Source organism: Lepidochelys kempii, chromosome 16 (assembly GCF_965140285.1).
Source record: "Lepidochelys kempii isolate rLepKem1 chromosome 16, rLepKem1.hap1, whole genome shotgun sequence".
Lineage (NCBI taxonomy): Eukaryota > Metazoa > Chordata > Testudines > Cheloniidae > Lepidochelys > Lepidochelys kempii.
The window spans coordinates 5,688,207-5,713,263 of NC_136395.1; the positions used below are offsets into that span (position 1 = coordinate 5,688,207).

The window sequence follows — 25,057 nt, forward strand, 5'->3', positions numbered from 1 at the left end:
CTGTGCCTGACACCACGGTACTGGAGCATGTAGGGTTTTGAGCTGTGCGTTTGCGGCATCAAGTCTGAGCACTTTGGCCATTGCTAACCATCACTTTTTGGGAAGGGTGTAAGTGGAGCAGTAGGACTGGCATGCTCTGAGTATTATTGTGGGTCCTCCCCGTCCCAAGAGCCAACCATAGCTTATGCAGAGAGGTTTCTGTGGATGGATTGGCATTACCACGTGACTGCTTCCTGTTGATCTGCCTGGGAAGTAACCTGGAATGATGGGACGTTAAAGACTCTTTGGGAGTGGCGGGGGAGCTGTAAGAGGCGTAGAAGGGATTTGACATTGATTAGTTGTTCTAAAATTATGACTAAGATGTCAAAGCCTATCCAAGCTCTATCAGCCTGTCATCTTCTGTACCTGCAGAGCCCAGCTGGATGGGACTCTCTCTACAGAGGCCTCAATCAATAACTCACATTTAATTTTGCCTTGCTTTTAGCCCTATGACTTCCCATAACCTACGCTGCCCTGTTGTGTTGGGCCTGATAGATTACTGCTAATGATGGATGAGGCCAGGTGTCAGCAACTTTCAGTGTTGACCTATGAGGTGTAAGTGACTTGAGTGGGTGGAATTAAACTTCAGTTACTCCGTTCTCTCCTCTGAAGCCCCACCCCAAATAGTGGGGTTGGGTAATTGCTTATCTGCCCCAAGGGTGTTTACATGGCTTCCCTTCTGTTCAATGCATCCATGATGCCAGAAGGGCAGAGAATGAAATGGTTTGGACTGTGGTGCCATCAATAGACAGGCCTGTCTCTTCAGTCAGACCCAAGCCGTGCAGTTTAGCTGTTTCCCCAGTATCTAGTCCTTGAACTGGTGGATGAGAGTAAGTTAGATGAAGCTTTGCACAGAGCAGATGAGAAGGATGTTGGCAAGTATGGTGGAAGATCTAGAAGGTGCAACAGGTTTGGTGTCAGTCCTTGTTATTCGAGAGTAAGCACAGTATTTGTCCTCGGCTCGAAATTTACGGGTCCTCCTGGAGTTAAAGAATTTTCTTAAGCAAAGAGTTTTTAGCAGAAGGCTGTGATCTTCCCTTCCCCCTTTAATGTGGGTCTTGACACTGTTGTCCAGACCTTTGTGTCGGCCAGATTACTACAAATACACTTTACATGGACTGCCCTTGACAACCACTCAGAAGCTTCAGCTAATGCAGGATTGGCTTCCTTGGCAGTGATAGATGCAGAAGACTTGTTAATTTTTGAAGTATGCGCTGGTTTCCAAGTCATTTCCAGATGCAATTCAAGGGGTAGCTTTTGATAACTAAAATCATAAGTATTTTGGGTCCTGGCTAGCTTAGAGACTGCCTTACTCCTTATCATAGAAATGTAGGTCTAGATGGAACCTCAAAGTCATCAAGTCCAGTCCCCTGCATTGAGGTGGGATCAGACCATCCCTGACAGGAGTTGATTCAACCTCTTCTTAAAAACCTCCAATGATGGGATTCCACAGCCTCTCTTGGAAACCTATTCCAGAGCTTAGCTACACTTATAATCAGAAAGTTTTTCCTAATATCTAACCTAAATGTCCCTGGTTGTAGATTAAGACCATTAATTCTTGTCCTGTCTACCTTCAGTGGACATGGAGAACAAATAGATCGCCACCCTTTTATAAAAGCCCTTAACATATTTGAAGATTATCAGGTCACCCCTGAGTCGTCTTTTCTCAACACTAACCATGCCTGTGTTTTTTAACCTTTCCGAATAGGTCAGTATTTATTTTTTTAGTTGCTCTGCTCTGGACTCTTTCCAGTTTATCAACATCTTTCCTAAAGTGTGGCACCCAGAATTGGACACCATACTAGAGATAAGGCTGTGCCGGTGGCAAGTGCGGCTCAGTTACCTCCTGTGTCTTACCTGCAGTACTGCTATTAAGACATTCTGGAATATTGGCCTTTTTTCGCAACTGCATCACATTGTTGACTCATTCAATTTGCTATCCATTATAGCTCCCAGTTCTTTTTCAGCGATATTACTGCCTAGCCAGTAGGGATGTAAAACAGTAAACAAGTTAACCAGTAAGCTTTAGTCTTACCGGTTAACCCATCTTAACCATTAAACCCGAGGCCTGGGTGAGCCAGCATAGCCCCTGCTGCACTGGCCGGCCAAGCCCAGCCCCGCAGGCCACGGTGGCCGGCCAACCCCAGTCGCAGCCCTGGCTGGAGCCACGGGCCGCACTAACCGAACGCAGCCCTTGCTGGCCGGAGCCTCAGACTGCGCCAGCCAGTCAACCCCAGGAGCAGCCCTGGGTTTTGCGCCTGCTGGCCAGAGCAGCCCCATTCCCTTTCTCTTTAATTGGTTAACCGGTCAACTTTTTAAATAATATTTATCACCAAACAAGATGCGATTTTGAAGCGTTGGTCAAGGGTCTGAGCGACCTCCCTTGACAACCAGCGCCACAAGAACACGCAACCCAAATCTTTGGTGATCGGCTTTGACCATTTTACCATATGTGGTCCACTGTCCCCATGGACCATCGGGTTTTGGAGATCATCCGAAGGGGTTATACCATCCCATTTATCTCCATCCCACCTACCCATCCCTCTTCCCTGTCCTCCTTCAGGGATCCTTCTCATTAGCACCTGTTGAGACAAGAAGTACATCACCTTCTACAATTAGGGGCCGTCCAACACAACACAGAGGGAAGGGATTTTATTCCCATTATTTCCTGACTCAAAAGAAAAACGGAGGTTGGCGACCCATACTCGATCTCAGAAAACTCAACAAATTTGTGCGTACCCACAGATTCAAAATGGTCACACTGAATTCTATCATCCCTGTGCTCGAAGAGGGGGACTGGTTCTCCGCCCTCAACCAACAAGGTGCTTATTTTCACATTACCATCCATGCTGCTCACAGATGATTCCTATGATTCTTAGTGGGACAAGATCACTTCCAGTGCAGAGTACTACCATTCGGACTGTCAACAGCCCCACGAGTCTTTACCAAAACCCTAGTGGTGGTAGCTACTCACTTGCGCAGACAGCGAATACTGGTATTCCCGTACTTAAACGATTGCCTACTCAAAGGCCCTACCCAGATGGAAATATTACACATCACTCGACAGACCATCTCTTTTCACTCGCTAGGGCTACAAATCAACAGAAAGAAATCTGCCCTAACTCCAGTACAACAACTGGACTTCATAGAAGCACACCTGGACTCAGTGGAGGCCAAAGCATCGCTGCCGATGCCCTGATTCACAGTGATGACCTCCCTCATATCGGTGGTCTCAGATAGCCCGTGGGTGTCTGCACACACCTGCCTACAACTCCTGGGATATGTGGTGGCCACCCCTTCTGTTAAAACACACCAGACTGCACCTACGCCGCCTTCAAGGGCAGCTGAACTGGGTATATATTCCACGAAAGCACAGCCTACACAAACGACTTCACATTCACTGTGAGGGTGGACAAACCCAATAAAAGTTTGCTCAAGCATCCCGTTTCAACAGGATCTGCCATCCATACAAATTACAGCAGATGCCTCACTGATTGGATGGGAAGCTCACCTAACCCAACATACAATCCAAGGCAAGTAGCCCCCCACGGAAACACTCTTACACATCAACCTGCTTGAATTACCTGCAGTCTGCAGCGTGCGCCTACATTTCCTCCCCAGTTTATGAGGCAAAACGATAAGGGTCTTGATGGACAACATTGTGTGTATGTTCTATATGAACCTTCAGGTGGGGCATGTTTCCACTCCTTATGCAAGAAGGCCTTAAAACTATGGAACTGGTGCATAAAACACATCTGTTACAGCAGCATCCCTCCCGGGCTGACTGAACATGATGGCAGACACTTTAAGCAGACAGTTTTCCCAAGAGCACGAATGGGAACTGAACGATGACTTAACGCTACATATATTTCACATGTGGGGATCCCCCCACACACAGACCTGTTCACAACATCAATGAACAAGAAATGCCCAAAGTTTTGCTCATGAGCAGGACTAGGAGCATGATACCTGGGGGATGCTTTCCTCATCAAATGGAATGCTCCTCTTCTATACGCATTCCCACTGATACGTCTAATCTCCAGAGTGATGCATGAAATACGAACCGACAGGGCAAAATAATACTCATTGTACCAACATGGCCCAGACAGAAATGGTTCCCTTACATGGCAACCTGCACACCTTTCACTCTCTTTTTCCTACAGAATCTTATTTTTCAGGACGACTGTCAAGTCCTCCATCTGGACCTGGAGAAAGTTCACCTGAACACATGGCTCCTTCATGGCTGCACCACGATGAACTAACCTGCTCAGAGCAAGTAAAACAAGTGTTAATAAACAGCAGAAAACACAACACACGTTCTACTTACCTCCAAAAATGGAAAAGATTCTTCCTGTGGTGCCAGAACAAACAAATATCTGCAAGCCGGGCACCACTTCCACTAATCCTAGATTATTTATTGTCCTTAAAGAACTCAGGGCTCGGAGTTTACCTCGCTGCCATCACAGTTTTCCATCAACAGATAGACGGAATGTCAGTATTCGCTCACCCAATTACTAAGCATACAGAATATGTACCCAGACATCCAAGAACCCCTGCCTGCATGGGACCTAAATCTGATTCTTAGAAGTCTAACCAGAGCCCCTTTTGAACCATTAGCCACATGCTGTTTATTTCACTTATCTAGGAAAGTGGCATTCCTAGTTGCCATTACATTGGTGTGAAGAGTCAGGGAGCTAGGGGCTCTCATGGCTCACACCCATACACAATATTCTTCAAGGATAAAGTGACACTTAGGATGTGTTCTAAGTTTATGCCCAAAATATTGTCTTCGTTCCACCTCGACCAACCAATTCACTTGCCTACATTCCATCAAAAACCACACACCAGCGCTCAAGAGGCGGTCCTGCACACACTGGATGTGCACTGTGCCTTGGTGTTTTATCTGGACAGGATGAAGCGCTTTCGAAAGTCACCTTGATGCTCTGTGTCAACAACAGAACGATTGAAGAGCTCTGCCATATCGACACAAAGATTATCTAAATGGATATCCAGCTGTATCATATGTGCTATTCACTACACTGAAGCCCCTCCGGGCATCGGAACCCACACAACAAGAAATTTGTGCAGGAATGCTATGGAGGTAGATAATGTTCCCATTTTAGACATCTGCACAGCGGACACGTGGGCCTCTGAACGCACATTCACGAACCACTATGCAGTTACGCTCAGTTCAAGCTCAGACACACGACTAGGCCTCACTATACTAGCCTCAGCAATAAACTCCACTCTGAAGTCACTTCCTTCCTCATGGAAGGCACTGCTCTACATTCACTTGAAGTGGAGCACCCCCAGGGACATCACTCGAAGAAGAAGAGAAAGTTACTCACTGTTTGCAGTAACTGAGGTTCTTCGAGATGTTTCCCCTTATGGGTGCTCCACTACGCATCCTCCTCCCCTCTGCTTTGGAGTTCACAGTAAGGACTCTATGATAGAGATGGAATTGAGGGGGTTGGGACACGAGGGCACTAGATGAAGTGCCAACAGCACTGCGAGACAGCTACTGCACACACGCATCCCAACCTGGCACTGCTACTGAAAATCTCAGATCAGCAGTGTGGGATGCACCGACACCTGAAGTGGAGTACCCATGGGGGGACGCATCTCGAAGAACCTCAGTTTCTGCACAAGATGAGTAACCTTCTCTTTTTTTGAAATCTATTGTCCTTATTCTGCTGCTGTCACTCCTTCCTTTCCTTAGACTTGTGAAATCTCTAATTTCATGATCACTTGCCCCAAAATGCCTTCAGCTTTCAGATTCACAACCAGTTCCTTCCTGTTTGTCAGCATAAAACCCCCATGTTTACTTCCTCCACTCTCTGAAACAAAAAAAACTGTTCCCAACACGTTGCAGTAACTTACTGGATATTTTACTTTTGGTGTATTACTTTTCCAACAGATGTGTGAGGTAGTTAAAAGTCCGTCATTACTACCAGGTTTGTGTTTTGCATATTTCCAATATTTGTTCTAGAAATGCCTCTACCTGAGTTGGTGGCCTATAATAATCCTTGCCATGACATCACCCCTATTTCCCCCCCTTTTATCTTTACCCTGAGACTTTGAACTGATTTGCATATCACCACCTTCTGGAGCTCAGAACAAGTGTATGTATTCTTGCTTCACCTCTTCCCTTTTTATCCTGCCTGTCTTTCCTGAACAAGCGTACTCCTCTATAACAATATTCCAATCATGAGATGTATCCGACCGAGTCTCTATGGTGCTAAATTATGACTTAATTATGAACTAATACTTGCAGTTCTTCCTGTGTATTCACCATACTCCTTGCACTTGTGTATAGACATCCAAGATGTTGAGTGTATTCTCCCACTAATTTCCTTTTGCTGCTTCTAGACACTATTGTAATTTTTCACATCTCTCTGTTCTCTCCACCCCCGCTCCCCCAATGCTTTTTCCCTTCATCGGGTAGACCCCCATGTCTTTCCAGAATACCTCCTTCCTGGAACAGCATCTCATAGTCAGAGGTTGAAGCTTTACTGTTAACACCATCTGTGCAGCCATATGTCCATCCTGGAGTTGAATAGGTCCTTACCCTTAATTGGAAGATGGATGAGAACACAATCTGTGCCCCCTCTCCCGCAACCACTTCACCCTTGCTCCCAGAGACCTGTACTCACTGCTAATCTGCTCAGGGTCATACCTGGCAGTTTCATTATTACCCAGAGCCTCGAAAACCTTTCCATAACACCTCAGATCTGGGCTCCCGGCAGGCAACGTGCATGCAGGGACATCGTCAGGTTGGCAGACGGATGGTTTTATCCCCCTCAGAAGGGAGTCTCTGACCACCAGCACCCTACACATCCTTCTCTTAGGTGCAGTGGCCATGAACCTCCCAGTCTTGGGAGCAGGTGGGCCCTCTTCAGCCACTGGGGTCTGCTCCTCACCTCCTATTGCAAGTACAGTATACTGGTTCTTTCTCTCAATGGTTGGATGGGGTGGAACACACCCTACTGCCCAAGGGGGTGAGCAGCCAGTCCTCCTTCCTCCTTTGGTGCTGCTGTTGTCGTTGGTAGTTGGCAAGCATTCTCTATGCCAGATGTTATCCTGTTAATGAAGTCCTCGTGCTCCCAGATGCTGTGCAGATAAGCCACCTCCTCCTTCACCTCTCTTCCCTACTTCCTGATGGACTTCACCACCAGACACACGCCTAACACCAGCTAGTTCCCGCTGCCTGGCTTTCGTCAGCAGGGGCTTGCAGGCTGCATTCCAAGCAAGGCAAGACCAGGACCTGGGTAAAAGTCACCAGGCTCAAGATGCAAGTCTGAGCGGGGGAGGCCCCCAAGGGTAGGCAGAGGAAGAGCTAGCAGTGCTGTTAGCAATGTGCTGTTTTCCTCCCCTTATGGGTTCTGCCTTGTAGAGTATTTGCAGGTTAAGGAAAAGGGCAGGGGGGAGAACCACACAGTCCTACTTTGACTCTGTCTCCTCAGGGAGCCTGGAAACGTAAGCCACTGTTACCTCTCTGCCTGAACAAGAGAGAGCTTTGCTGGAGCTTGAACTGTCTGTCTGCTCCCTGCCACACCACTGTCTGCCTCCCCAGCAAAATCTGAGAGATCCTGCCAACCTAACCTTTGCCTTGCAGGTAACATTCAGTGAAACCCGAGTTCCCCAGAGACATCTCCGTGCAGTGTCCAGTCTCTTACTGGACACTTCCAGAAATTACTAAGTCTGCTGCCTGTATAGAGAGAGTGCACACTCCAGCCTGTTAGACTAGCTGGGGACCCACACCTCACTTTAATACAGAGCACTGAGATGGTTTATAGTAAAACTCAGAATAAGTTTAATAATAAAGAACAGAGACGGAAGTGATACTAAGCAAGAGAAGAGACAGGTCTAGATACAAACAAAAATAACCCACTTTCTAGTGTCTAAGACTTAACTTTAGCAAGCTACAATCTTTGCCTAAGCAGCTTGCATCTTACATCACACCACCAGCATCTTCAGCCCCTGAGTGTACACAGAGCTAGAGGGTGCTGGCCACTTTGTCCTCTGTGATGAATAACAAAATGGCATTTTGCCTTTCCTTCTATTTCCCAGAATGCATTGGTTTGTCCCTAGGAGTCGGGATAGCCTCTGCTGTTTTTCTCGTCTTATTGACTTCCCATCCCCCGGTTGACTTGTATGTAAATTGGGCTTCCATTGTTTTGGTTCCACAATGCTTAATTTACATTAGAGACAGAGAGACAGCTGCCTTCCCACCTGTCAGGAGGAGAAGCTGTTTCTCCCTTGGTTTGGTCGCAGACTTTAAAGCATAATATCCATAATACCTCATATAGTGTTAATACTGACATTTCACAGTGATATTGATCTGTGTCTCATCAGCTTTCATAAGATCTTACTCAATACATTTTGTATACAGCAGGAGTGGCCAAACTGTGGCTCGTGAGCTGCATGCAGCTCTTTTACAGTTAAAGTGCGGTTCGCAGAGCCCCGTCCCTCCCACCTCCATTCTCTACCTATCGGACTTGCTGCGGGGAGCTTGGGACCTCTACCTTGCAACGGGGTGGTGGGACGGAAGCTTCTGATTAGTGGGGAAGGGGGACTCGGGGCTTTAGCCTCAGGAGGAGCAGGGCTGAAACCCTGAGCCCCAGCAGGCGCCTTCCGAAGTGTCCCTGGCTCTCGAACTTCTGAAGATTATTGTATGTGGCTCAGCAGGTCAGTAAGTTTGGCCACCCTGCTATACAGTATTATTTACTATAAATCAGTTGATTCGGTTGTTTATTCTTTGGGGTTCAAACCCCCTGTTTTCCCCTGGGTGTCTAGACTCTGAGTGTCACACCTGCCTTCCTTCACTGGTGAACTCAGCTGACTAGCTGCCTTCATCCTCTTGTGCCCTATTGTGGTAGTCAAGATCAGCTGGAATGCTTCTGTCCACAGACCCTAGAGTTGAACTGAAGGGCTGGAGGCAGTATGTTTTCAGCAGCTGCCCCTTTACTAGGGAATTTAACTGTGAGTTTGTTTGACTTGTGGGCTTATCTGTTTGCTCAGGCTTTTCCAGGAGAAATGTAGTGATTGGATCTGTTGAGGTTCCATTTAGATGACCCCAGTCAACAAGTACATGTCAGTTATATTTGAACATGTGCCCAGAGACTTAGTAATGGACATAGCTTTATAATTGTAAAGTAAAGAACAGCCCCACATTTGTAGCTAACATTCCTGGGGAAGAAGCTAATTTCTCAGTGCCATGCAGTTTGGTGTTGTGAATCAGGATCTCCCCTCCATTCAGCTCTAATGAACCATATACAGTGTCCTCCTTAGCAGCAGGAGAGGAGGGCTTTTTTAACCATTTAATTTTGCTAGAGAAAACAACTTTTTGGGTTTTTTGTTTGAACAGATAAAGAAAAACCTCCTTCCAAGGAGAAAAAGAAGAAGAAAAAGAAGAGCAAAGAGGTACAGCTTCATTCCCCGGTGTAAACTCCATCAGCATGTTCTCTGCCAGTCTGCCAGAGGGGGGCTGGCATGCTACAGGAATTGTGGCTGGCTCTCTTAGTGACTGGTTTCTCTTCCATATTCCAACCCTGGAGAGGCAAGGGGATCTGTAGTCCCCAAGTCTCCAGGCTATTAGCCAGTTTCCAACTTACAAGGACATTTGTAAAACTTAAGTTAAAATCAGAGATGTAATGTAGTATAGGATTTGATTGTACAGAGCATGCATATAGAACAGACAGCATATGTACTATCTAGCAACAAAATTCTCTCTCAATTCAGCAGTGTCCAAGAAAGAATAAATCTTAAGAGCTAACCAGAGATAATCAGCAGATTTGTTCTTCAGTGAGGTGCATCAGTTCTAAACTTTCCCAGCTCTGTGTAGCTCAAAAGCTTGTCTCTCTCACCAACGGAAGTTGGTCTAATAAAAGATATTACCAGACCCACCTTCTGTCTCTAAACTTGTTGGCATTCTGACTAGCCATCCTTATCGGACAGGACGGCTAGTGTAAATCAAACATTGCTTCACACGCTCCCCATCTATAATAGCAGACGGGTCCGAGATCACTAACGCCATCCCTCCTAGATATTGGACTTTATTCCTTCCATATAAAATTCCCACGATAGGTAGGCTTCCTCCCTAGGGTCCCACTTTCAGGATGATGCATGATGGGTTACTAGTGCCATTAGAAAAAAGCTTTAATTGCCTTCTCATCTTGCAGGAAGAAGAGAAGTCTACGAAGAAGAAAAGCAAACACAAGAAGTGCAAGGAGAAGGAGGAGAGCAAAGATGAGAAGAAGAAAAAGAAAAAAAGAAGCAAGGAGAAAAACACTGAGATAGATGAACTGGAGGCCTTTCTGGGAGGAGGACCCAGCGCCAGCAAGCAGCAAGGGGGTGGGGACTATGAGGAGCTGTAGGCCTGCAGTGTGTACAATCAGCAGACTCCATTGGGGCCTGCCACCAACTCTCCATACAAGCCATGCCAGGACGTGTACAGATGTGTAAAGCTTTGGCTGTCTGCCATAAGTACTATTGAAACAGAGGGTGGAACAAAAAAGCTTTACATCTGTGTGTGCTGTTCTGGTGCAGTCATTGTGTGGAAGGAAAACACAGCCGTGGTATACTTGAGGAAGGTTAAAGGTCACGGTATGGTATCGTGGCAATGACTTATCATTTCCCCCTACCAGTGTCTAACCCTCTTTCCTTTCTCCAGAGAGTTCCAATCTGGTAGTTGTCAGGGGGTGGGGAGGGAAAGATGAGTGGACCTGTTCCCACCCCCACCATATTCCACTGCTGCACCCCTGAAATTCCTGTTTTAATAAATAAATGAATGCAGCAAAATATGCCATCTGAATGCATCGTGCTGTCACCTTGTGAATAATCAAGTCTTCAACTTTTTATCCTTCATATTTTTTAATGAGAAAGGTGTTGTTGGCCTTTGTGCCGTAAGGCAATCAACAAGCTTTAAATTAGCAAAATATCTGATTGTACAGCTCTTAATGAAGCAGCTGCAGGGCCTGAAATAAGAGAGTATAATTTGGGGATCTTTCTGCACAGCAGAATAATTAACTCTCAGTGGTGCTGCTTTTGGAATCTATGAAGCCTCATTGATTCCTATGGCCCCATTGTCTCTGGCGCTATATGTAAGCCGCTGTGCAGTTGGGAAGACAATGGAAAGTTATCTTTTAGAAAAGAAACTAAATTGACACTTTCCCCTAAACACTCCTTGACGCCCCGGCCTTGAATTTGAATACACTAGTAATCCAGCCCTACAGCACCTCTCAGGGACATGACTGCCAAATGGAAATGAAGATACCAGAATTTCAAGAGAGTTTACAGAACTGTGTTAGCATGGCAAGGCGTTCGCTTCTCAGGGTATGCTGTAAAACAAAGGCTGCCTCTGCACTGAATGGGGAAACCACTCGAGCTGGGGAGAGTGTCCATCAAGTTCTCCAGACACTGAAAGCCAGGTTTACTAGGCCACCTAGCAGTTAGTGTGGGACACTTCCTTGCCCAGAGTGGAATGCAGAACCACCTATTGTCACATGAGCTTTGAAAGCCTTTTAATTTTGGCTCTGGTATCAAAGAACCATGTGTGGCGCATGCACAGCAGCGTAGGTCATGGATGGTTGACGCCCTTGCCCTGCCATTCATGCCTTCCACTGTCTTGGTGAGTGGCCCCCCCATCTTTAAAGATCCTGTTAATATTCAAAAACAATGAGGAGTCCGACTGGATACAGTGGATACAGACTAACACAGCTACCCCTCTGATACTTGTTAATACTTATGACCCTATTGTGTTGTATTCCCTCCAAGGCTCAGCCCTGGGAAGCCCGTTCAAATTTTTGTGCATTTATTAAATAGCCCTATTGCGTGTGGGTTGTTTTTTTCTTTTTAGTAGTAAAAGGTGGACTGTCTGAAGGAAACTAGATGAAATCCAAACTCAGGTTTCCTTCCACTTCCCCAATCAGTGGGATACTGCTTTGGATCCATCCTCTACTTCAGAGTTGCCTTGAACTATAGACCATTGCTCCATTTTTTTTTTCCTGAGAAATGCACTTGTAACTTTCTATATACAACAAACTGGGGTCTTGCTGCATGAGCGGAGTATCATTTCAGGTACGTTTTCCATTAGCAGTTGCCTGGCTCAAAGTGTTTTGTTTTGTGTGACACTTTGGAGAATTTGCATGGGACCTTTCAAACTTCACACACCAGGGAAGAATACAAACCAGTTTGCAGCCTCTGCTCCAAAAAGGAAGTGACATTTGCGGTACAGCTGGCCAAGTGTTTTTGAAAGTGCTTCTGCTCTGTAAAGATTTTGGATCATGTTCCATTTTGCATTGGAAAACCTAGTGCACTCCATTCTGACTATAAAGCTCTCTATTGTACACATCTGCCTCTGAACCTTTTCTTATGTACACAGCTTAACCATTGCAACACTTGCTTGAACTCAGGAGACTTCATGACCTTCCAGGGCAGTTTCACAAGAGGCCAGTGCTCTCAATCCTTCCTGATGACTTAGTAGCTGTTTCCTTAAAGGGACCCTGTCAGGGACAAACCATAGCTTAAAAAAAATTCCTTGTGTGTTTACTAAACACCGGAAGAGGATTGTTCAAATTTAAAACGTTAAAAAATCTGAATTTTCTCCCCTTCTGTGCTTTGTTCAAGTATTGCATTTGTGTCACCTGGGCTAATAACAATAGAGTCATTGGTTTCTTTCCTCTTTATAGTCACTTCCTAGATGGTTTCACTTTCCAGCTAGCACAAGGCTGCAGCATCTCTGTAAATCTCATTAAAACATTCTACTGCGCTCTGTCAATTTTTTTTGGGTGCGGGGTGGGATTCTAGAGATTTTCCCAAACCAAATCATTAGCCCAATTTGACTGACATGGTCCCTTGTCTGTTCCTGAGGGCCAGGATTTCTCAGCCCAAAACACAGTCAGCACTGGAATGGCTGGAACAAGTAACAATCATGGTAGTCATTGCTTTCCTAAACATTCCCCTAAAGAGAAAAGGGGCTATAGAGACTCCCCCGCAACAACTACACACATACACACTCACACTTCCTCATATGCGCACGTGTGCACACACACACACACACCTTTGAAGCAGCTTTGAGGAAAGCTGGCCTTGTGGTTAACTAACTGCCCTGGGATTCAAGATCGGGGTTCAGTTCTTGTCTCTGCTGCATTAATCGGAGTCTCAGTTCTCCCCTTATAGGGTGGGGATGCTCGTTCTGTCTCACAGGGAAGATGAGGATCAATGCTGAGCACCACCTAAACATTCATGATACTATGGCGAATGCAGCCTCAGGAGTGGCCTGAACATAGCCCTTCCCCTCTGAAGTCTAGTGTGCCAGACACTTGTGTTGGGAGGCCAGCTGGGGAACCCCCACCAAGAAGCTGTATTGCTGACAGGATTGTTCCACTCTAACAAGGTGCAGTGGCCCGTGTTGATCCAGAAGACGCTTGCTAGCCTGTGACTGAATTAAATGGGTCTTCCCCCAGTTCTTTGAGTATGCACCTAGGAAATGCCCCAGCTAGCAGTGCTGAACATACAGGATTATGCCTGTCAGAAGCAGTTAATCTGTGGATTGGGCTTTCTCTTTGAAAATTCGTTTCTGCAGGTTTTTAGCTAGCACCTCCAGTTTGCAGCTTTTGGATTAAACGAAGCATGGAGTAGCCATTTGTGTTAGTGCGGAAGCTTCTGCAGAAGCACATTGACTCTAGCTTTGTTGTATTTTAGGAGGTACCAATTCACTTGATTTTTGGATGGCTGGTAAACGCAATCAGCCAACTCATGGCTGGTAGAAGCAGCAATTTCTTGGAGCCAAAGCCACCCCAGGACACATGTGGATTATGTCTCTTATAAATTGCTGTAGGTAAATTGCTGTTCAGCTATATGGTAGCACTGTATTTTTGTAGTGTGTCAGTTTAAAAGGCAAATTTTCCAAGCAGAACATCGGGCATTCTGGAGGTATTAGCCACCTGTTGCTTGCTGCTGATGGACTCGCACATCATAAAACCTCACTCAGTGCTTCCCCCACCCTCCATGTCACCATTCGGAAACAACGTGGGGTTGGACACACTACCTTAAGATCAAACCTTCGTCTCCACTGCGTAACTTGCATTACTGCATTAGGCATACCATCAAATAGTACAGAACAGATATTGGGGCATCTGGGAGTAAAGTCCTACCTAAGCAAGAGCTGAGGTGCTTTGTTCCTACCTACCATATCTTCCTAATCAAAAAATGGGTCAAGATTCACTAGAACCATTGTTCTTTTGGCTACATGAGCTGCTTCCGAGAAGATTGCTGCATTTCATAGACTCATAGAAGATTAGGGTTGGAAGAGACCTCAGGAGGTCACCTAGTCCAACTCCCTGCTCAAAGCAGGACCAACCCCAACTAAATCATCCCAGCCAGGGCTTTGTCAAGCCAGGCCTTAACAACCCCTAAAGATTTCACCACCTCCCTAGGTAACCAATTCCAGTGCTTCACCACCCTCCTAGTGAAATAATGTTTCGTAATATCCAGCCTAGACCTACCCTGCTGCAACTTGAGACCATTGCTCCTTGTTTTGTCATCTGCCACCACTAAGAACAGCCTACCTCCATTCTCTTTGGAACCCACCCCCCCTTCAGGTATTGAATGCTGCTATCAAATCCCTCCTCACTCTTTTTTCCATAGGAGAGGAAGTGATCCCTGTGGAACTTGTAAAGCACTCTGGAATGAATGGTGATAGATAAAATAAGAGAGCAAACGTGCACTCTAAAAGCATGGTCAGACATGGAATCCTATTAGCAGCTGAAGGTTGGACTGTACAACTGGGATGCTACTTTTATCGAACTTGCATAAGGTTTCATCTTTGAGTTGTTTTCATGAGGTCTCCATTCAAGTGATGTTGGTTGTTTGTATTACACTAGCTCCCAAAAGCCCCAGTTGGAATTGAGGGCCCATTGTGCTGCTGGCCTTACAAACACACATGCTAAGATAGTCTCTGCTCTGAAGAGGTTAGATATGGAGCTCAGTTTGGATCATGTTAGTTGGAGTTGATGGCAAATTACCCAATGTGGTATATCAGAGACAGGCCAAGATGCAGGAGTAGATGGAGGGAGATCGGTCAGAAGTGGAGAGGTAGATCAATGAGTCTTCAGCACAGGGGTCATAGAATCATAGAATATCAGAGTTGGAAGGGACCTCTGGAGGTCATCTAGTCCCACCCCCTGCCCAGAGCAGGACCAATCCCCAACTAAATCATCCCAGCCAGGGCTTTGTCAAGCCTGACCTTAAAAACTTCTAAGGAAGGAGATTCCACCACCTCCCCAGGTAACCCAGTGTTTCACCACCCTCCTAGTGAAAAAGGTTTTCCTAATATCTAACCTAAATCTCCCCTACTGCAACTTGAGACCATTACTCCTCGTTCTGTCATCTGCTATCACTGAGAATAGTCTAGATCCATCCTCTTTGGATCCACCTTTCAGGTAGTTAAAAGCAGCTATCAAATCCCCCCTCATTCTTCTCTTCTGCAGACTAAACAATCCCAGTTCCCTCAGCCTCTCCTCATAAGTCGTGTTCCAGTCCCCTAATCATTTTTGTTGCCCTTCACTGGACTCTCTCCAATTTCTCCACATCCTTCTTGTAGTGTGGGGCCCAAAACTGGACACAGTACTCCAGATGAGGCCTCACCAATGTCAAATAGAGGAGAACGATTACGTCCCTTGATCTGCTGGCAATGTCCCTACTTATACACCCCAAAATGCCATTGGCCTTCTTGCCAACAATGGCACGCCGTTGACTCATATCCAGCTTCTCGTCATGGTTAAAGCTATGTGAGTAGATGCAACCCTTAAGAGTTTAAGGTAAAAGGGGAAGGGGAGGGTGCCAGGAAAACATTTTTAATGACTTGCTTTAATTTTCTGTTTACCAAGACAAATCCAGCTTTCCTGTACCTTGTATCCTCCTCCACCTGAACTGAATCTCTCCCTTAGAGAGCCTGGGCTCCCCAAGTCATTGTAATGATGGTTACGATTGTAAAACTCAAAGCTAAGAAACACAGAAAGTGTTCTCAGAGAAGACTGAACTCTTGCCTGCACTATACATACAGGACCCAATTTTGCCCACTTACCTCTGTGCACCTCACATCAAAACCAAACTGGAATAGTGCAGCCAGAGTGCAGATTCTGGCTCTGGATAGGTTAAGGTGTAAATTTCTCAGCATAAATACTAAATCAGAATACTCCATATGTCCAGCCTGGGGGAAGCCAACGTTACCATGGAAACCTTAATTTCAGTGCCTGACTTCTGACTTGATGTGATCATGTTGACAAGATTTCTGCTGATTTCACAGGGTCTTTCCAGGCACACGGCCATCACTGCATCGTTTCACAGTCCCAGGGAGAACATCATAACAGTCAGGTTGACCACGGGCCAGATCCTTTTGTCAGCTGTATAGAACAGTCTCTACTTCTGTCCATACTCTCATGCTCTTACACCCCCTTTGAGCCCTCAAAATGTCTTTAAGGTGACAATTTTAGCTACAGTGACGTCTGCCCAGACAGATGTAAGAATTGGTCTCACTTTGTCTCCTAGGCCCCGACTCAGTCTCTGTCTTCCGCTCTTCCCTGAGATGACATTCCATCTTTCATCAGCAGTCATCCGGAAGATGAACACCCAATTCCATATTTGCCATCCTGTCCCAAACCCTGTTTCTCCATGGGCTGGGGTGATGGCCTCTGGGCGCTAAGGGTGCTGAAGTTCTATGTATCTTCTCAGGAAGGTTTGGTAATCATCTGCTGTTGCAAGAGGGTACATCACTCTGCTTCCTTTGTTGTGTGTGAAGCTAGTACCAGAATCCCAAGCAAGACAAGTGTGTCTGTGCTGAGATTCCTGGGTACAAGAGGGTACATCACTCTGCTTCCTTTGTTGTGTGTGAAGCTAGTACCAGAATCCCAAGCAAGACAAGTGTGTCTGTGCTGAGATTCCTGGGAGGGGGGAACCTGGTTTCTATTCCTGAGGAGAAGAAGGCAACAATCATGGTGCTCTCCACACCTGCTCATAAAGTTCTAGATCTCTTCTCATCCAAGTATGCCTCCTTGCCTCCCAGGGCTCCCCAGCATGGTAAAGCTGCTTCCTCCATCTGCTGATAGGTGGGAGAAAGTGAGAGAGGCAAGCCCCTCTGTCAAGGGTGAATGCCAACTCTGGGACTCCGAGTGCAGAAGTGGAGCCCGCAAGGATTTTAAAAATTAATACTTGCCACTCCAGGCTTGTATTAAACTCCCAAGGTTACAGCTTTTCTCTTACCTTGGCTTGGTAAACGCTGCCACCACCCAAATGAAAAAAACCCTCCCAGGAAGGAGCACGTTGGAATTCCTCCCTGTGGGGTACTCTCAAGCCCTTTCACCCCCGGCCTCCCTGGGGAAAAGCTGAGAAAGAAAACAAAGGAAATATTGTTCAATATCTTCATAAATGATCTGGAGGATGGTGTGGATTGCACTCTCAGCAAATTTGCGGATGATACTAAACTGGGAGGAGTGGTAGATACGCTGGAGGGGAGGGATAGGATACAGAAGGACCTAGACAAATTGGAGGATTGGGCCAAAAGAAATCTGATGAGGTTCAATAAGGATAAGTGCAGGGTCCTGCACTTAGGACGAAAGAACCCAATGCACAGCTACAGACTAGGGACCAAATGGCTAGGCAGCAGTTCTGCGGAAAAGGACCTAGGGGTGACAGTGGACGAGAAGCTGGATATGAGTCAGCAGTGTGCCCTTGTTGCCAAGAAGGCCAATGGCATTTTGGGATGTATAAGTAGGGGCATAGCGAGCAGATAGAGGGATGTGATCGTTCCCCTCTATTCGACATTGGTGAGGCCTCATCTGGAGTACTGTGTCCAGTTTTGGGCCCCACACTTCAAGAAGGATGTGGATAAATTGGAGAGAGTCCAGCGAAGGGCAACAAAAATGATTAGGGGACTGGAACACATGAGTTATGAGGAGAGGCTGAGGGAGCTGGGATTGTTTAGCCTGCAGAAGAGAAGAATGAGGGGGGATTTGATAGCTGCTTTCAACTACATGAAAGGGGGTTCCAAAGAGGATGGCTCTAGACTGTTCTCAATGGTAGCAGATGACAGAACGAGGAGTAATGGTCTCAAGTTGCAGTGGGGGAGGTTTAGATTGGATATTAGGAAAAACTTTTTCACTAAGAGGGTGGTGAAACACTGGAATGCGTTACCTAGGGAGGTGGTAGAATCTCCTTCCTTAGAGGTTTTTAAGGTCAGGCTTGACAAAGCCCTGGCTGGGATGATTTAACTGGGAATTGGTCCTGCTTCGAGCAGGGGGTTGGACTAGATGACCTTCTGGGGTCCCTTCCAACCCTGATATTCTATGATTCTATGAAATTAACTGTGGCTACCAGCTAATCAAACACGCACAAACCTCTTAGGACACCAATGATCCAATTCTGTTCTTTAAAAAGGTAAATTTTATTAAAAACAAAAAAAGAAAATGCATCTGGAACTTAGGCTTTTGCTAGATTTTAAAGGAGCAATTCCAAAAATCAAGCACCCAAAATAGCTGCTTTGGGGGTTCAGCTTAAAGGTTACAAGCAAACAAAAGCATCTGGGGTTAGCACAGAGAAATCCACAAGCCAATAAGAAATAAAAGAAATAACCGTAATCGCATCTAGCTACACATTCTGATCTACTTACACATTTGGGGTTCAGGTAAGTAGTTCTAGGTATGATCTGATGATTTATGATCATACCTGGCTTAAGCTGCTTATAGCATGGCTGCTCTGTTCCTCCAGCCCAGAGAACAACAGGCAAAGAGAATGTTTTTTTCCCAATTTTAAAAAGTTCTAGCCTTCCCATTGGCTCTTTTGGTCAGGTGCCCACTTTTTTTTTCTTTACCTGGGGGACTTTTTAACCCTTTACAGGTAAAGCAAGTAAAGAACATGTTCAAAGTAAAGAACATAGTAAAGCTATGAAGAAGGATTTTACAACTAACTGGCTGGCTGGGTGTCCATCAAAGGGAGCTATCCCCCCCTTTATTTATCACACCCTCCCTCGTAATTCTCTTCTCCCATCCTGCCCTCCTCCCCCTGAAGGAGTGGTGCTGCCATCCAGCCTGGCACTTCCTTCTCCCATTTCAATGCTCTTTGCCATCTTCTCTGGTGGCAGAGAAGTGGCAGACTGGGCCATGATTCCTTTTTTCCTCTTGTTCCCTGGTAGAGGGGAGTTGTAATGCTACATGTCCTTAGCTCTCCCTGGCGGTAGGATGAAAGGCGAGAGGATTGTGCCAAAACCCATGAGTAGCGCTTAGTTATCATTATGCAATGCTAGTTACCAAGCAACTGCACTAGTAATGGAGGTAGCAACCTGGCGCTGCAGATAACATGATGAGGTCTTGCTGAAGAACTCAACACAGGCAGGACAACAAGTCAAGCACAGGAGGGTGCGGAGAGATCAATGTGAACACTCGTGTAGAAAGCGTTCGTGGCAGAAGGGGTTCGCAGGAAGGATCTGAGGAAGCAGAAGGTAGATCCATGCCGCCCCTCTGAAAAATAACGCTTTGTTGGATGCTGTTTCTAATGGACACGTCTCCCACCAAAGCTACCAGGGATCCCAGTCTGGGGGAGACAAGGCAGTGGTAGCCTGTTACAATGGGCTCCTTCTTCTTGTCACCCAAAGTTCTTCGAGTGCTGCCCCATGGATGCTCCACTTGAGGAGTCAGTGCATCCCGGTGCCGTCCATCGGAGATTTACGGTAGCAGAGTCCGCATGGGTCACACGTGCACAGTAGGCGTCTTGCAGTGCGATTGGTCCCACTTCTAGTGCACACATGACCCGACCCCTCCACTCCCTTCTCAACCATCCTCAGCTGAAGACAGAGCTCTGAGGCAGCATTGGCACTCTTCCCTAAAACCATTAGAAAAATATTTTAAATAGCTCGTTAGTTAGAAAGTTATAGCTAGTTTTATTGGGAAAAAAATTGATTTATTTCTTTAGCTCCTCCCTGTGGGGGACGGTTAGCTGTTAAGATACCTGGCTCCCTACGCATCAAACACTGCTGCTTCTACCGCAAAGCTATGCCTGTTTCAGACTGACACTCATTGTGCATACGCTGTCTGCGTGAGGTGCATATTCTTCCAAAAGATGTCCATTGTAGCAATTTGAAAGCCAGAGCCTGATGTGACCAGGTTCTCAGGCTAAAAATGATTGTAATGGGAAAATCCCTACAACCCAACTTAGAATCATAGAATATCAGGGTTGGAAGGGACCTCAGGAGGTCATCTAGTCCCACCCCCTGCTCAAAACAGGACCAATCCCCAACTAAATCATCCCAACCAGGGCTTTGTCAACCTGACCTTAAAAACTTTTAAGGAAGGAGATTCCACCACCTCCCTAGCTAACTCATTCCAGTGTTTCACCACCCTCCTAGTGAAAAAGTTTTTCCTAATATCCAACCTAAACCTCCCCCACTGCAACTTGAGACCATTACTCCTTCTCCTGTCATCCGCTACCACTGAGAATAGTCTAGATCCATCCTCTTTGGAACCCCCTTTCAGGTAGTTAAAAGCAGCTATCAAATCCCCCCTCATTCTTCTCTTCTGTAGACTAAACAATCCCAGTTCCCTCAGATTCTCCTCATAAGTCATGTGTTCCAGTCCCCTAATCATTTTTGTTGCCCTTCGCTGGACTCTCTCCAATTTTTCCGCATCCTTCTTGTAGTGTGGAGCCCAAAACTGGACACACTACTCCAGATGAGTCCTCACCAATGTCAAATAGAGGGGAACGATCATGTCCCTTGATCTGCTGGCAATGCCCCTACTTATACATCCCAAAATGCCATTGGCCTTCTTGGCAACAAGGGCACACTGTTGACTCATATCCAGCTTCTCGTCCACTGTAACCCCTAGGTCCTTTTCTGCAGAACTGCTGCCTAGCCATTAGGTCCCTAGTCTGTAGCGGTGCATTGGATTCTTCGGTCCTAAGTGCAGGACTCTGCACTTCTCCTTGTTGAACCTCATCAGATTTCTTTTGGCCCAATCCTCCAATTTGTCTAGGTCCCTCTGTATCCTATCCCTACCCTCCAGCGTATCTACCACTCCTCCCAGTTTAGTGTCGTCTGCAAACTTGCTGAGGGAGTAATCCACACCATCCTCCAGATCATTTATGAAGATATTGAACAAAACCGGCCCCAGGACCGACCCTTGGGGCACTCCGCTTGATACTGGCTGCTAACTAGACATGGAGCCTTTGATCACTACCCGTTGAGCCCGACAATCTAGCCAACTTTCTACCCACCTTATAGTGCATTCATCCAGCCCATACTTCTTTAACTTGCTGACAAGAATACTGTGGGAGACCGTGTCAAAAGCTTTGCTAAAGTCAAGGAACAACATGTCCACTGCTTTCCCTTCATCCACAGAACCAATTGTCTCATCATAGAAGGCAATTAGATTAGTCAGGCATGACTTCATAGAATCATAGAATATCAGGGTTGGAAGGGACCTCAGGAGGTCATCTAGTCCAACCCCCGGCTCAAAGCAGGACCGATCCCCAACTAAATCATCCCAGCCAGGGCTTTGTCAAGCCTGACCTTAAAAACTTCTAGGGAAGGAGATTCCACCACCTCCCTAGGCAAGGACTTGCTCCTGGTCAATCCATGCTGGCTGTTCCTGATCACTTTCCTCTCCTCTAAGTGCTTCAGAATTGATTCTTTGAGGACCTGCTCCATGATTTTTCCGGGGACTGAGGTGAGGCTGACTGGCCTGTAGTTCCCAGGATCATCCTCCTTCCCTTTTTTAAAGATGGGCGCTACAGTAGCCTTTTTCCAGTCGTCCGGGACTTCCCCCGATCGCCGTGAGTTTTCAAAGATAATGGACAGTGGCTCTGCAATCACATCCGACAACTCCTTTAGCACTCTCGGATGCAACACATCCGACCCCATGGACCTGTGCACGTCCAGCTTTTCTAAATAGTCCCAAACCACTTCTTTCTCCACAGAGGGCTGGTCACCTCCTCCCCATGCTGTGCTGCCCAGTGCAGTAGTCTGGGAGCTGACCTTGTTCATGAAGACAGAGGCAAAAAAAGTATTGAGTAAATTAGCTTTTTCCACATCCTCTGTCACTAGGTTGCCTCCCTCATTCAGTAAGGAGCCCACACTTTCCTTAACTTTCTTCTTGTTGCCAACATACCTGAAGAAACCCTTCTTGTTACTCTTAACATCTCTTGCTAGCTGCAACTTCAGATGTGATTTGGCCTTCCTGATTTCACTCCTGCATGCCCGAGCAATATTTTTATACTCATCCCTGGTCATTTGTCCAATCTTCCACTTTTTGTAAGCTTCTTTTTTGTGTTTAAGATCATCAAGAATTTCATTGTTAAGCCAAGCTGGTCGGCTGCCATATTTACTATTCTTTCTACACATCGGGATGTTTTGTCCCTGTAACCTCAATAAGGATTCTTTAAAATAAAGCCAGCCCTCCTAAACTCCTTTCCCCCTCATGTTATTCTCCCAGGGGATTTTGCCCATCAGTTCCCTGAGGGAATCAAAGTCTGCTTTTCTGAAGTCCAGGGTCCGTATTCTGCTGCTTTCCTTTCTTCCTTGTGTCAGGATCCTGAACTCGACCATCTCATGGTCATTGCCTCCCAGGTTCCCATCCACTTTTGTTTCCCCTACTAATTCTTCCCGGTTTGTGAGCCGCAGGTCAAGAAGAGCTCTGCCCCTAGTTGGTTCCTCCAGCACTTGCACCAGGAAATTGTCCCCTACATTTTCCAAAAACTTCCTGGATTGTCTGTGCACCGCTGTATTGCTCTCCCAGCTGATATCAGGGTGATTGAAGTCTCCCATGAGAACCAGGGCGTGCGATCTAGTAGCTTCTGCGAGTTGCCGGAAGAAAGTCTCGTCCACCTCATCCCCCTGGTCCGGTGGTCTATAGCAGACTCCCACCACGACATCACCCTTGTTGCTCACACTTCTAAACTTAATCCAGAGACTCTCAGGTTTTTCTGCAGTTTCATACCGGAGCTCTGAGCAGTCATACTACTCCCTTACATACAGTGCAACTCCCCCACCTTTTCTGCCCTGCCTGTCCTTCCTGAACAGCTTATATCCATCCATGACAGTACTCCAGTCATGTGAGTTATCCCACAAAGTCTCTGTTATTCCAGTCACATCATAATTCCTTGACTTTGCCAGGACCTCCAGTTCTCCCTGCTTGTTTCCTAGGCTTTGTGCATTTGCGTATAGGCACTTTAGATAACCCGCTGATCGCCCTTTGTTCTCAGTATGAGGCAGGAGCCCTCCCCTCTCACACGCTCCTGCTCGTGCTTCCTCCAGGTATCCCACTTCCCCACTTACCTCAGGGCTTTGGTCTCCTTCCCCCGGTGAAGCTAGTTTAAAGCCCTCCTTACTAGGTTAGCCAGTCTGCTCATGAAGATGCTCTTCCCTCTCTTCGTTAGGTGGAGCCCATCTCTGCCTAGCACTCCTCCTTCTTGGAACACCATCCCATGGTCAAAGAATCCAAAGCCTTCTCTTCGACACCACCTGCGTAGCCATTCGTTGACTTGCACAATTCGACGGTCTCTACACAGGCCTTTTCCTTCCATGGGGAGGATGGACGAGAAGACCACTTGTGCCTCAAACTCCTTTATCCTTCTTCCCAGAGCCACGTAGTCTGCAGTGATCCGCTCAAGGTCATTCTTGGCAGTATCATTGGTGCCCACATGGAGAAGCAGGAAGGGGTAGCAATCCGAGGGCTTGATGAGTCTCGGCAGTCTCTCCGTCACATCGCGAATCTTAGCTCCTGGCAAGCAGCAGACTTCTCGTTTTTCCCGGTCGGGGCGGCAGATAGATGACTCAGTCCCCCTGAGGAGCGAGTCCCCGACTACCACCACCCGCCTCCTTCTCTTGGGAGTGGTGGTCGTGGAACCCCCAACCCTAGGACAGTGCATCTCATGCCTTCCAATCGGCGGAATCTCCTTCTGTTCCCTTCCCTTAGATGTACCATCTGGTCCACTCTCCGCATTAGTACCTGTGGAGAGAACATGAAAACGGTTGCTTACCTGTATCTGCGTTGCTGGTACATGGACGCTCCCCTTTTTTCTTCTGGAGGTCACATGCTGCCAAATTTCTTCACCGTCCTCCTGTCCCCGCAGTGCAGCCTGCTCTGAATCTTCAGAACCTTGTGCCCGTAGAAGCATATCCTGACGTCTGTCCAGAAAATCTTCAGTTTCTCTTATGCAACGCAGGGTCAATACCTGTTGCTCCAGACCTTGAACCTTCTCTTCCAATATGGAGACCAGCTTGCACTTTGTACAGACAAAGTCGCTTCTGTCCTGTGGAAGAAAGACAAACATAGCACATCCAGTGCAGTCACAACAGCTGAACACCCCCCATCCATATTACCTTCCTTCCACGAGCTCACTCAGGAGATGCAGTAACTACTCAGAGAAGCCGGCAAGATGTAAGCCTCAGTGGGCTCTCCCCAGGTGAACTCCCAGGCAAACTCCTGCTGTTAGCTGCTCTGCGGTTCCCCGCTGCTCAGCTGGTTCACTGCCGACTGGCTTTTTATACAGTCAGGCTCACCTGGAACAAAGCACTCCCAGTTCCCGCCCTTTTCAACCAACCAATCAAACACACGGTCAAACTGTCCTCACAACAAACACTCAGATACAACACTCAGATCCTCACAACAAACACACACTCAGATACTCACCAAAACAACTTGGACAAGCAGACTGCCTCTCCAGGCACTCCGCCAACTGAAAATGGAAACGTACCTTCTAAAAGACCAAAGAGGGCTCAAAGTTCTCCTCAGAGAGCACTGCAAAAACATCAGCAGTCTCCTGCCAGGTCGCTACCCCCAGTACCGACATATGCTCGGGTGAGCACCTGCGATGCTCCGGGGACGTCCAGCATCGCCGAGGCCTGAGCAAAGGAGACTGAGTCGAGGCACAGACAAACACATGCCTCCCCCACGGCACCAAGTTCACCCGTAAGGGATCTGGCACCATGTGTCTCCTCCAGCATCATGCCTCTGCCCCCGGCACCGAC

General features: G+C 46.9%; 1 protein-coding gene across 11 annotated transcripts in view; it reads left to right on the plus strand.

Moving 5' to 3' along the window:
- The window catches only part of RABL6 (RAB, member RAS oncogene family like 6), a 121,813-nt gene extending 109,425 nt beyond the window's left edge, over positions 1 to 12,388 (plus strand). For 10 of the 11 annotated variants that reach the window (XM_073314653.2, XM_073314655.2, XM_073314654.2 and 7 more), the window contains 2 exons: positions 9,407 to 9,462; positions 10,221 to 12,388. In XM_073314653.2, the coding sequence (XP_073170754.1) occupies positions 9,407 to 9,462; positions 10,221 to 10,415 (251 nt within the window). In that variant the 3' untranslated portion in view covers positions 10,416 to 12,388. The remainder of the gene's footprint in view (positions 1 to 9,406; positions 9,463 to 10,220) is intronic. The other variant, XM_073314659.2, reaches the window with a different exon arrangement.
- The last annotated feature ends 12,669 nt before the right edge of the window (positions 12,389 to 25,057 follow it).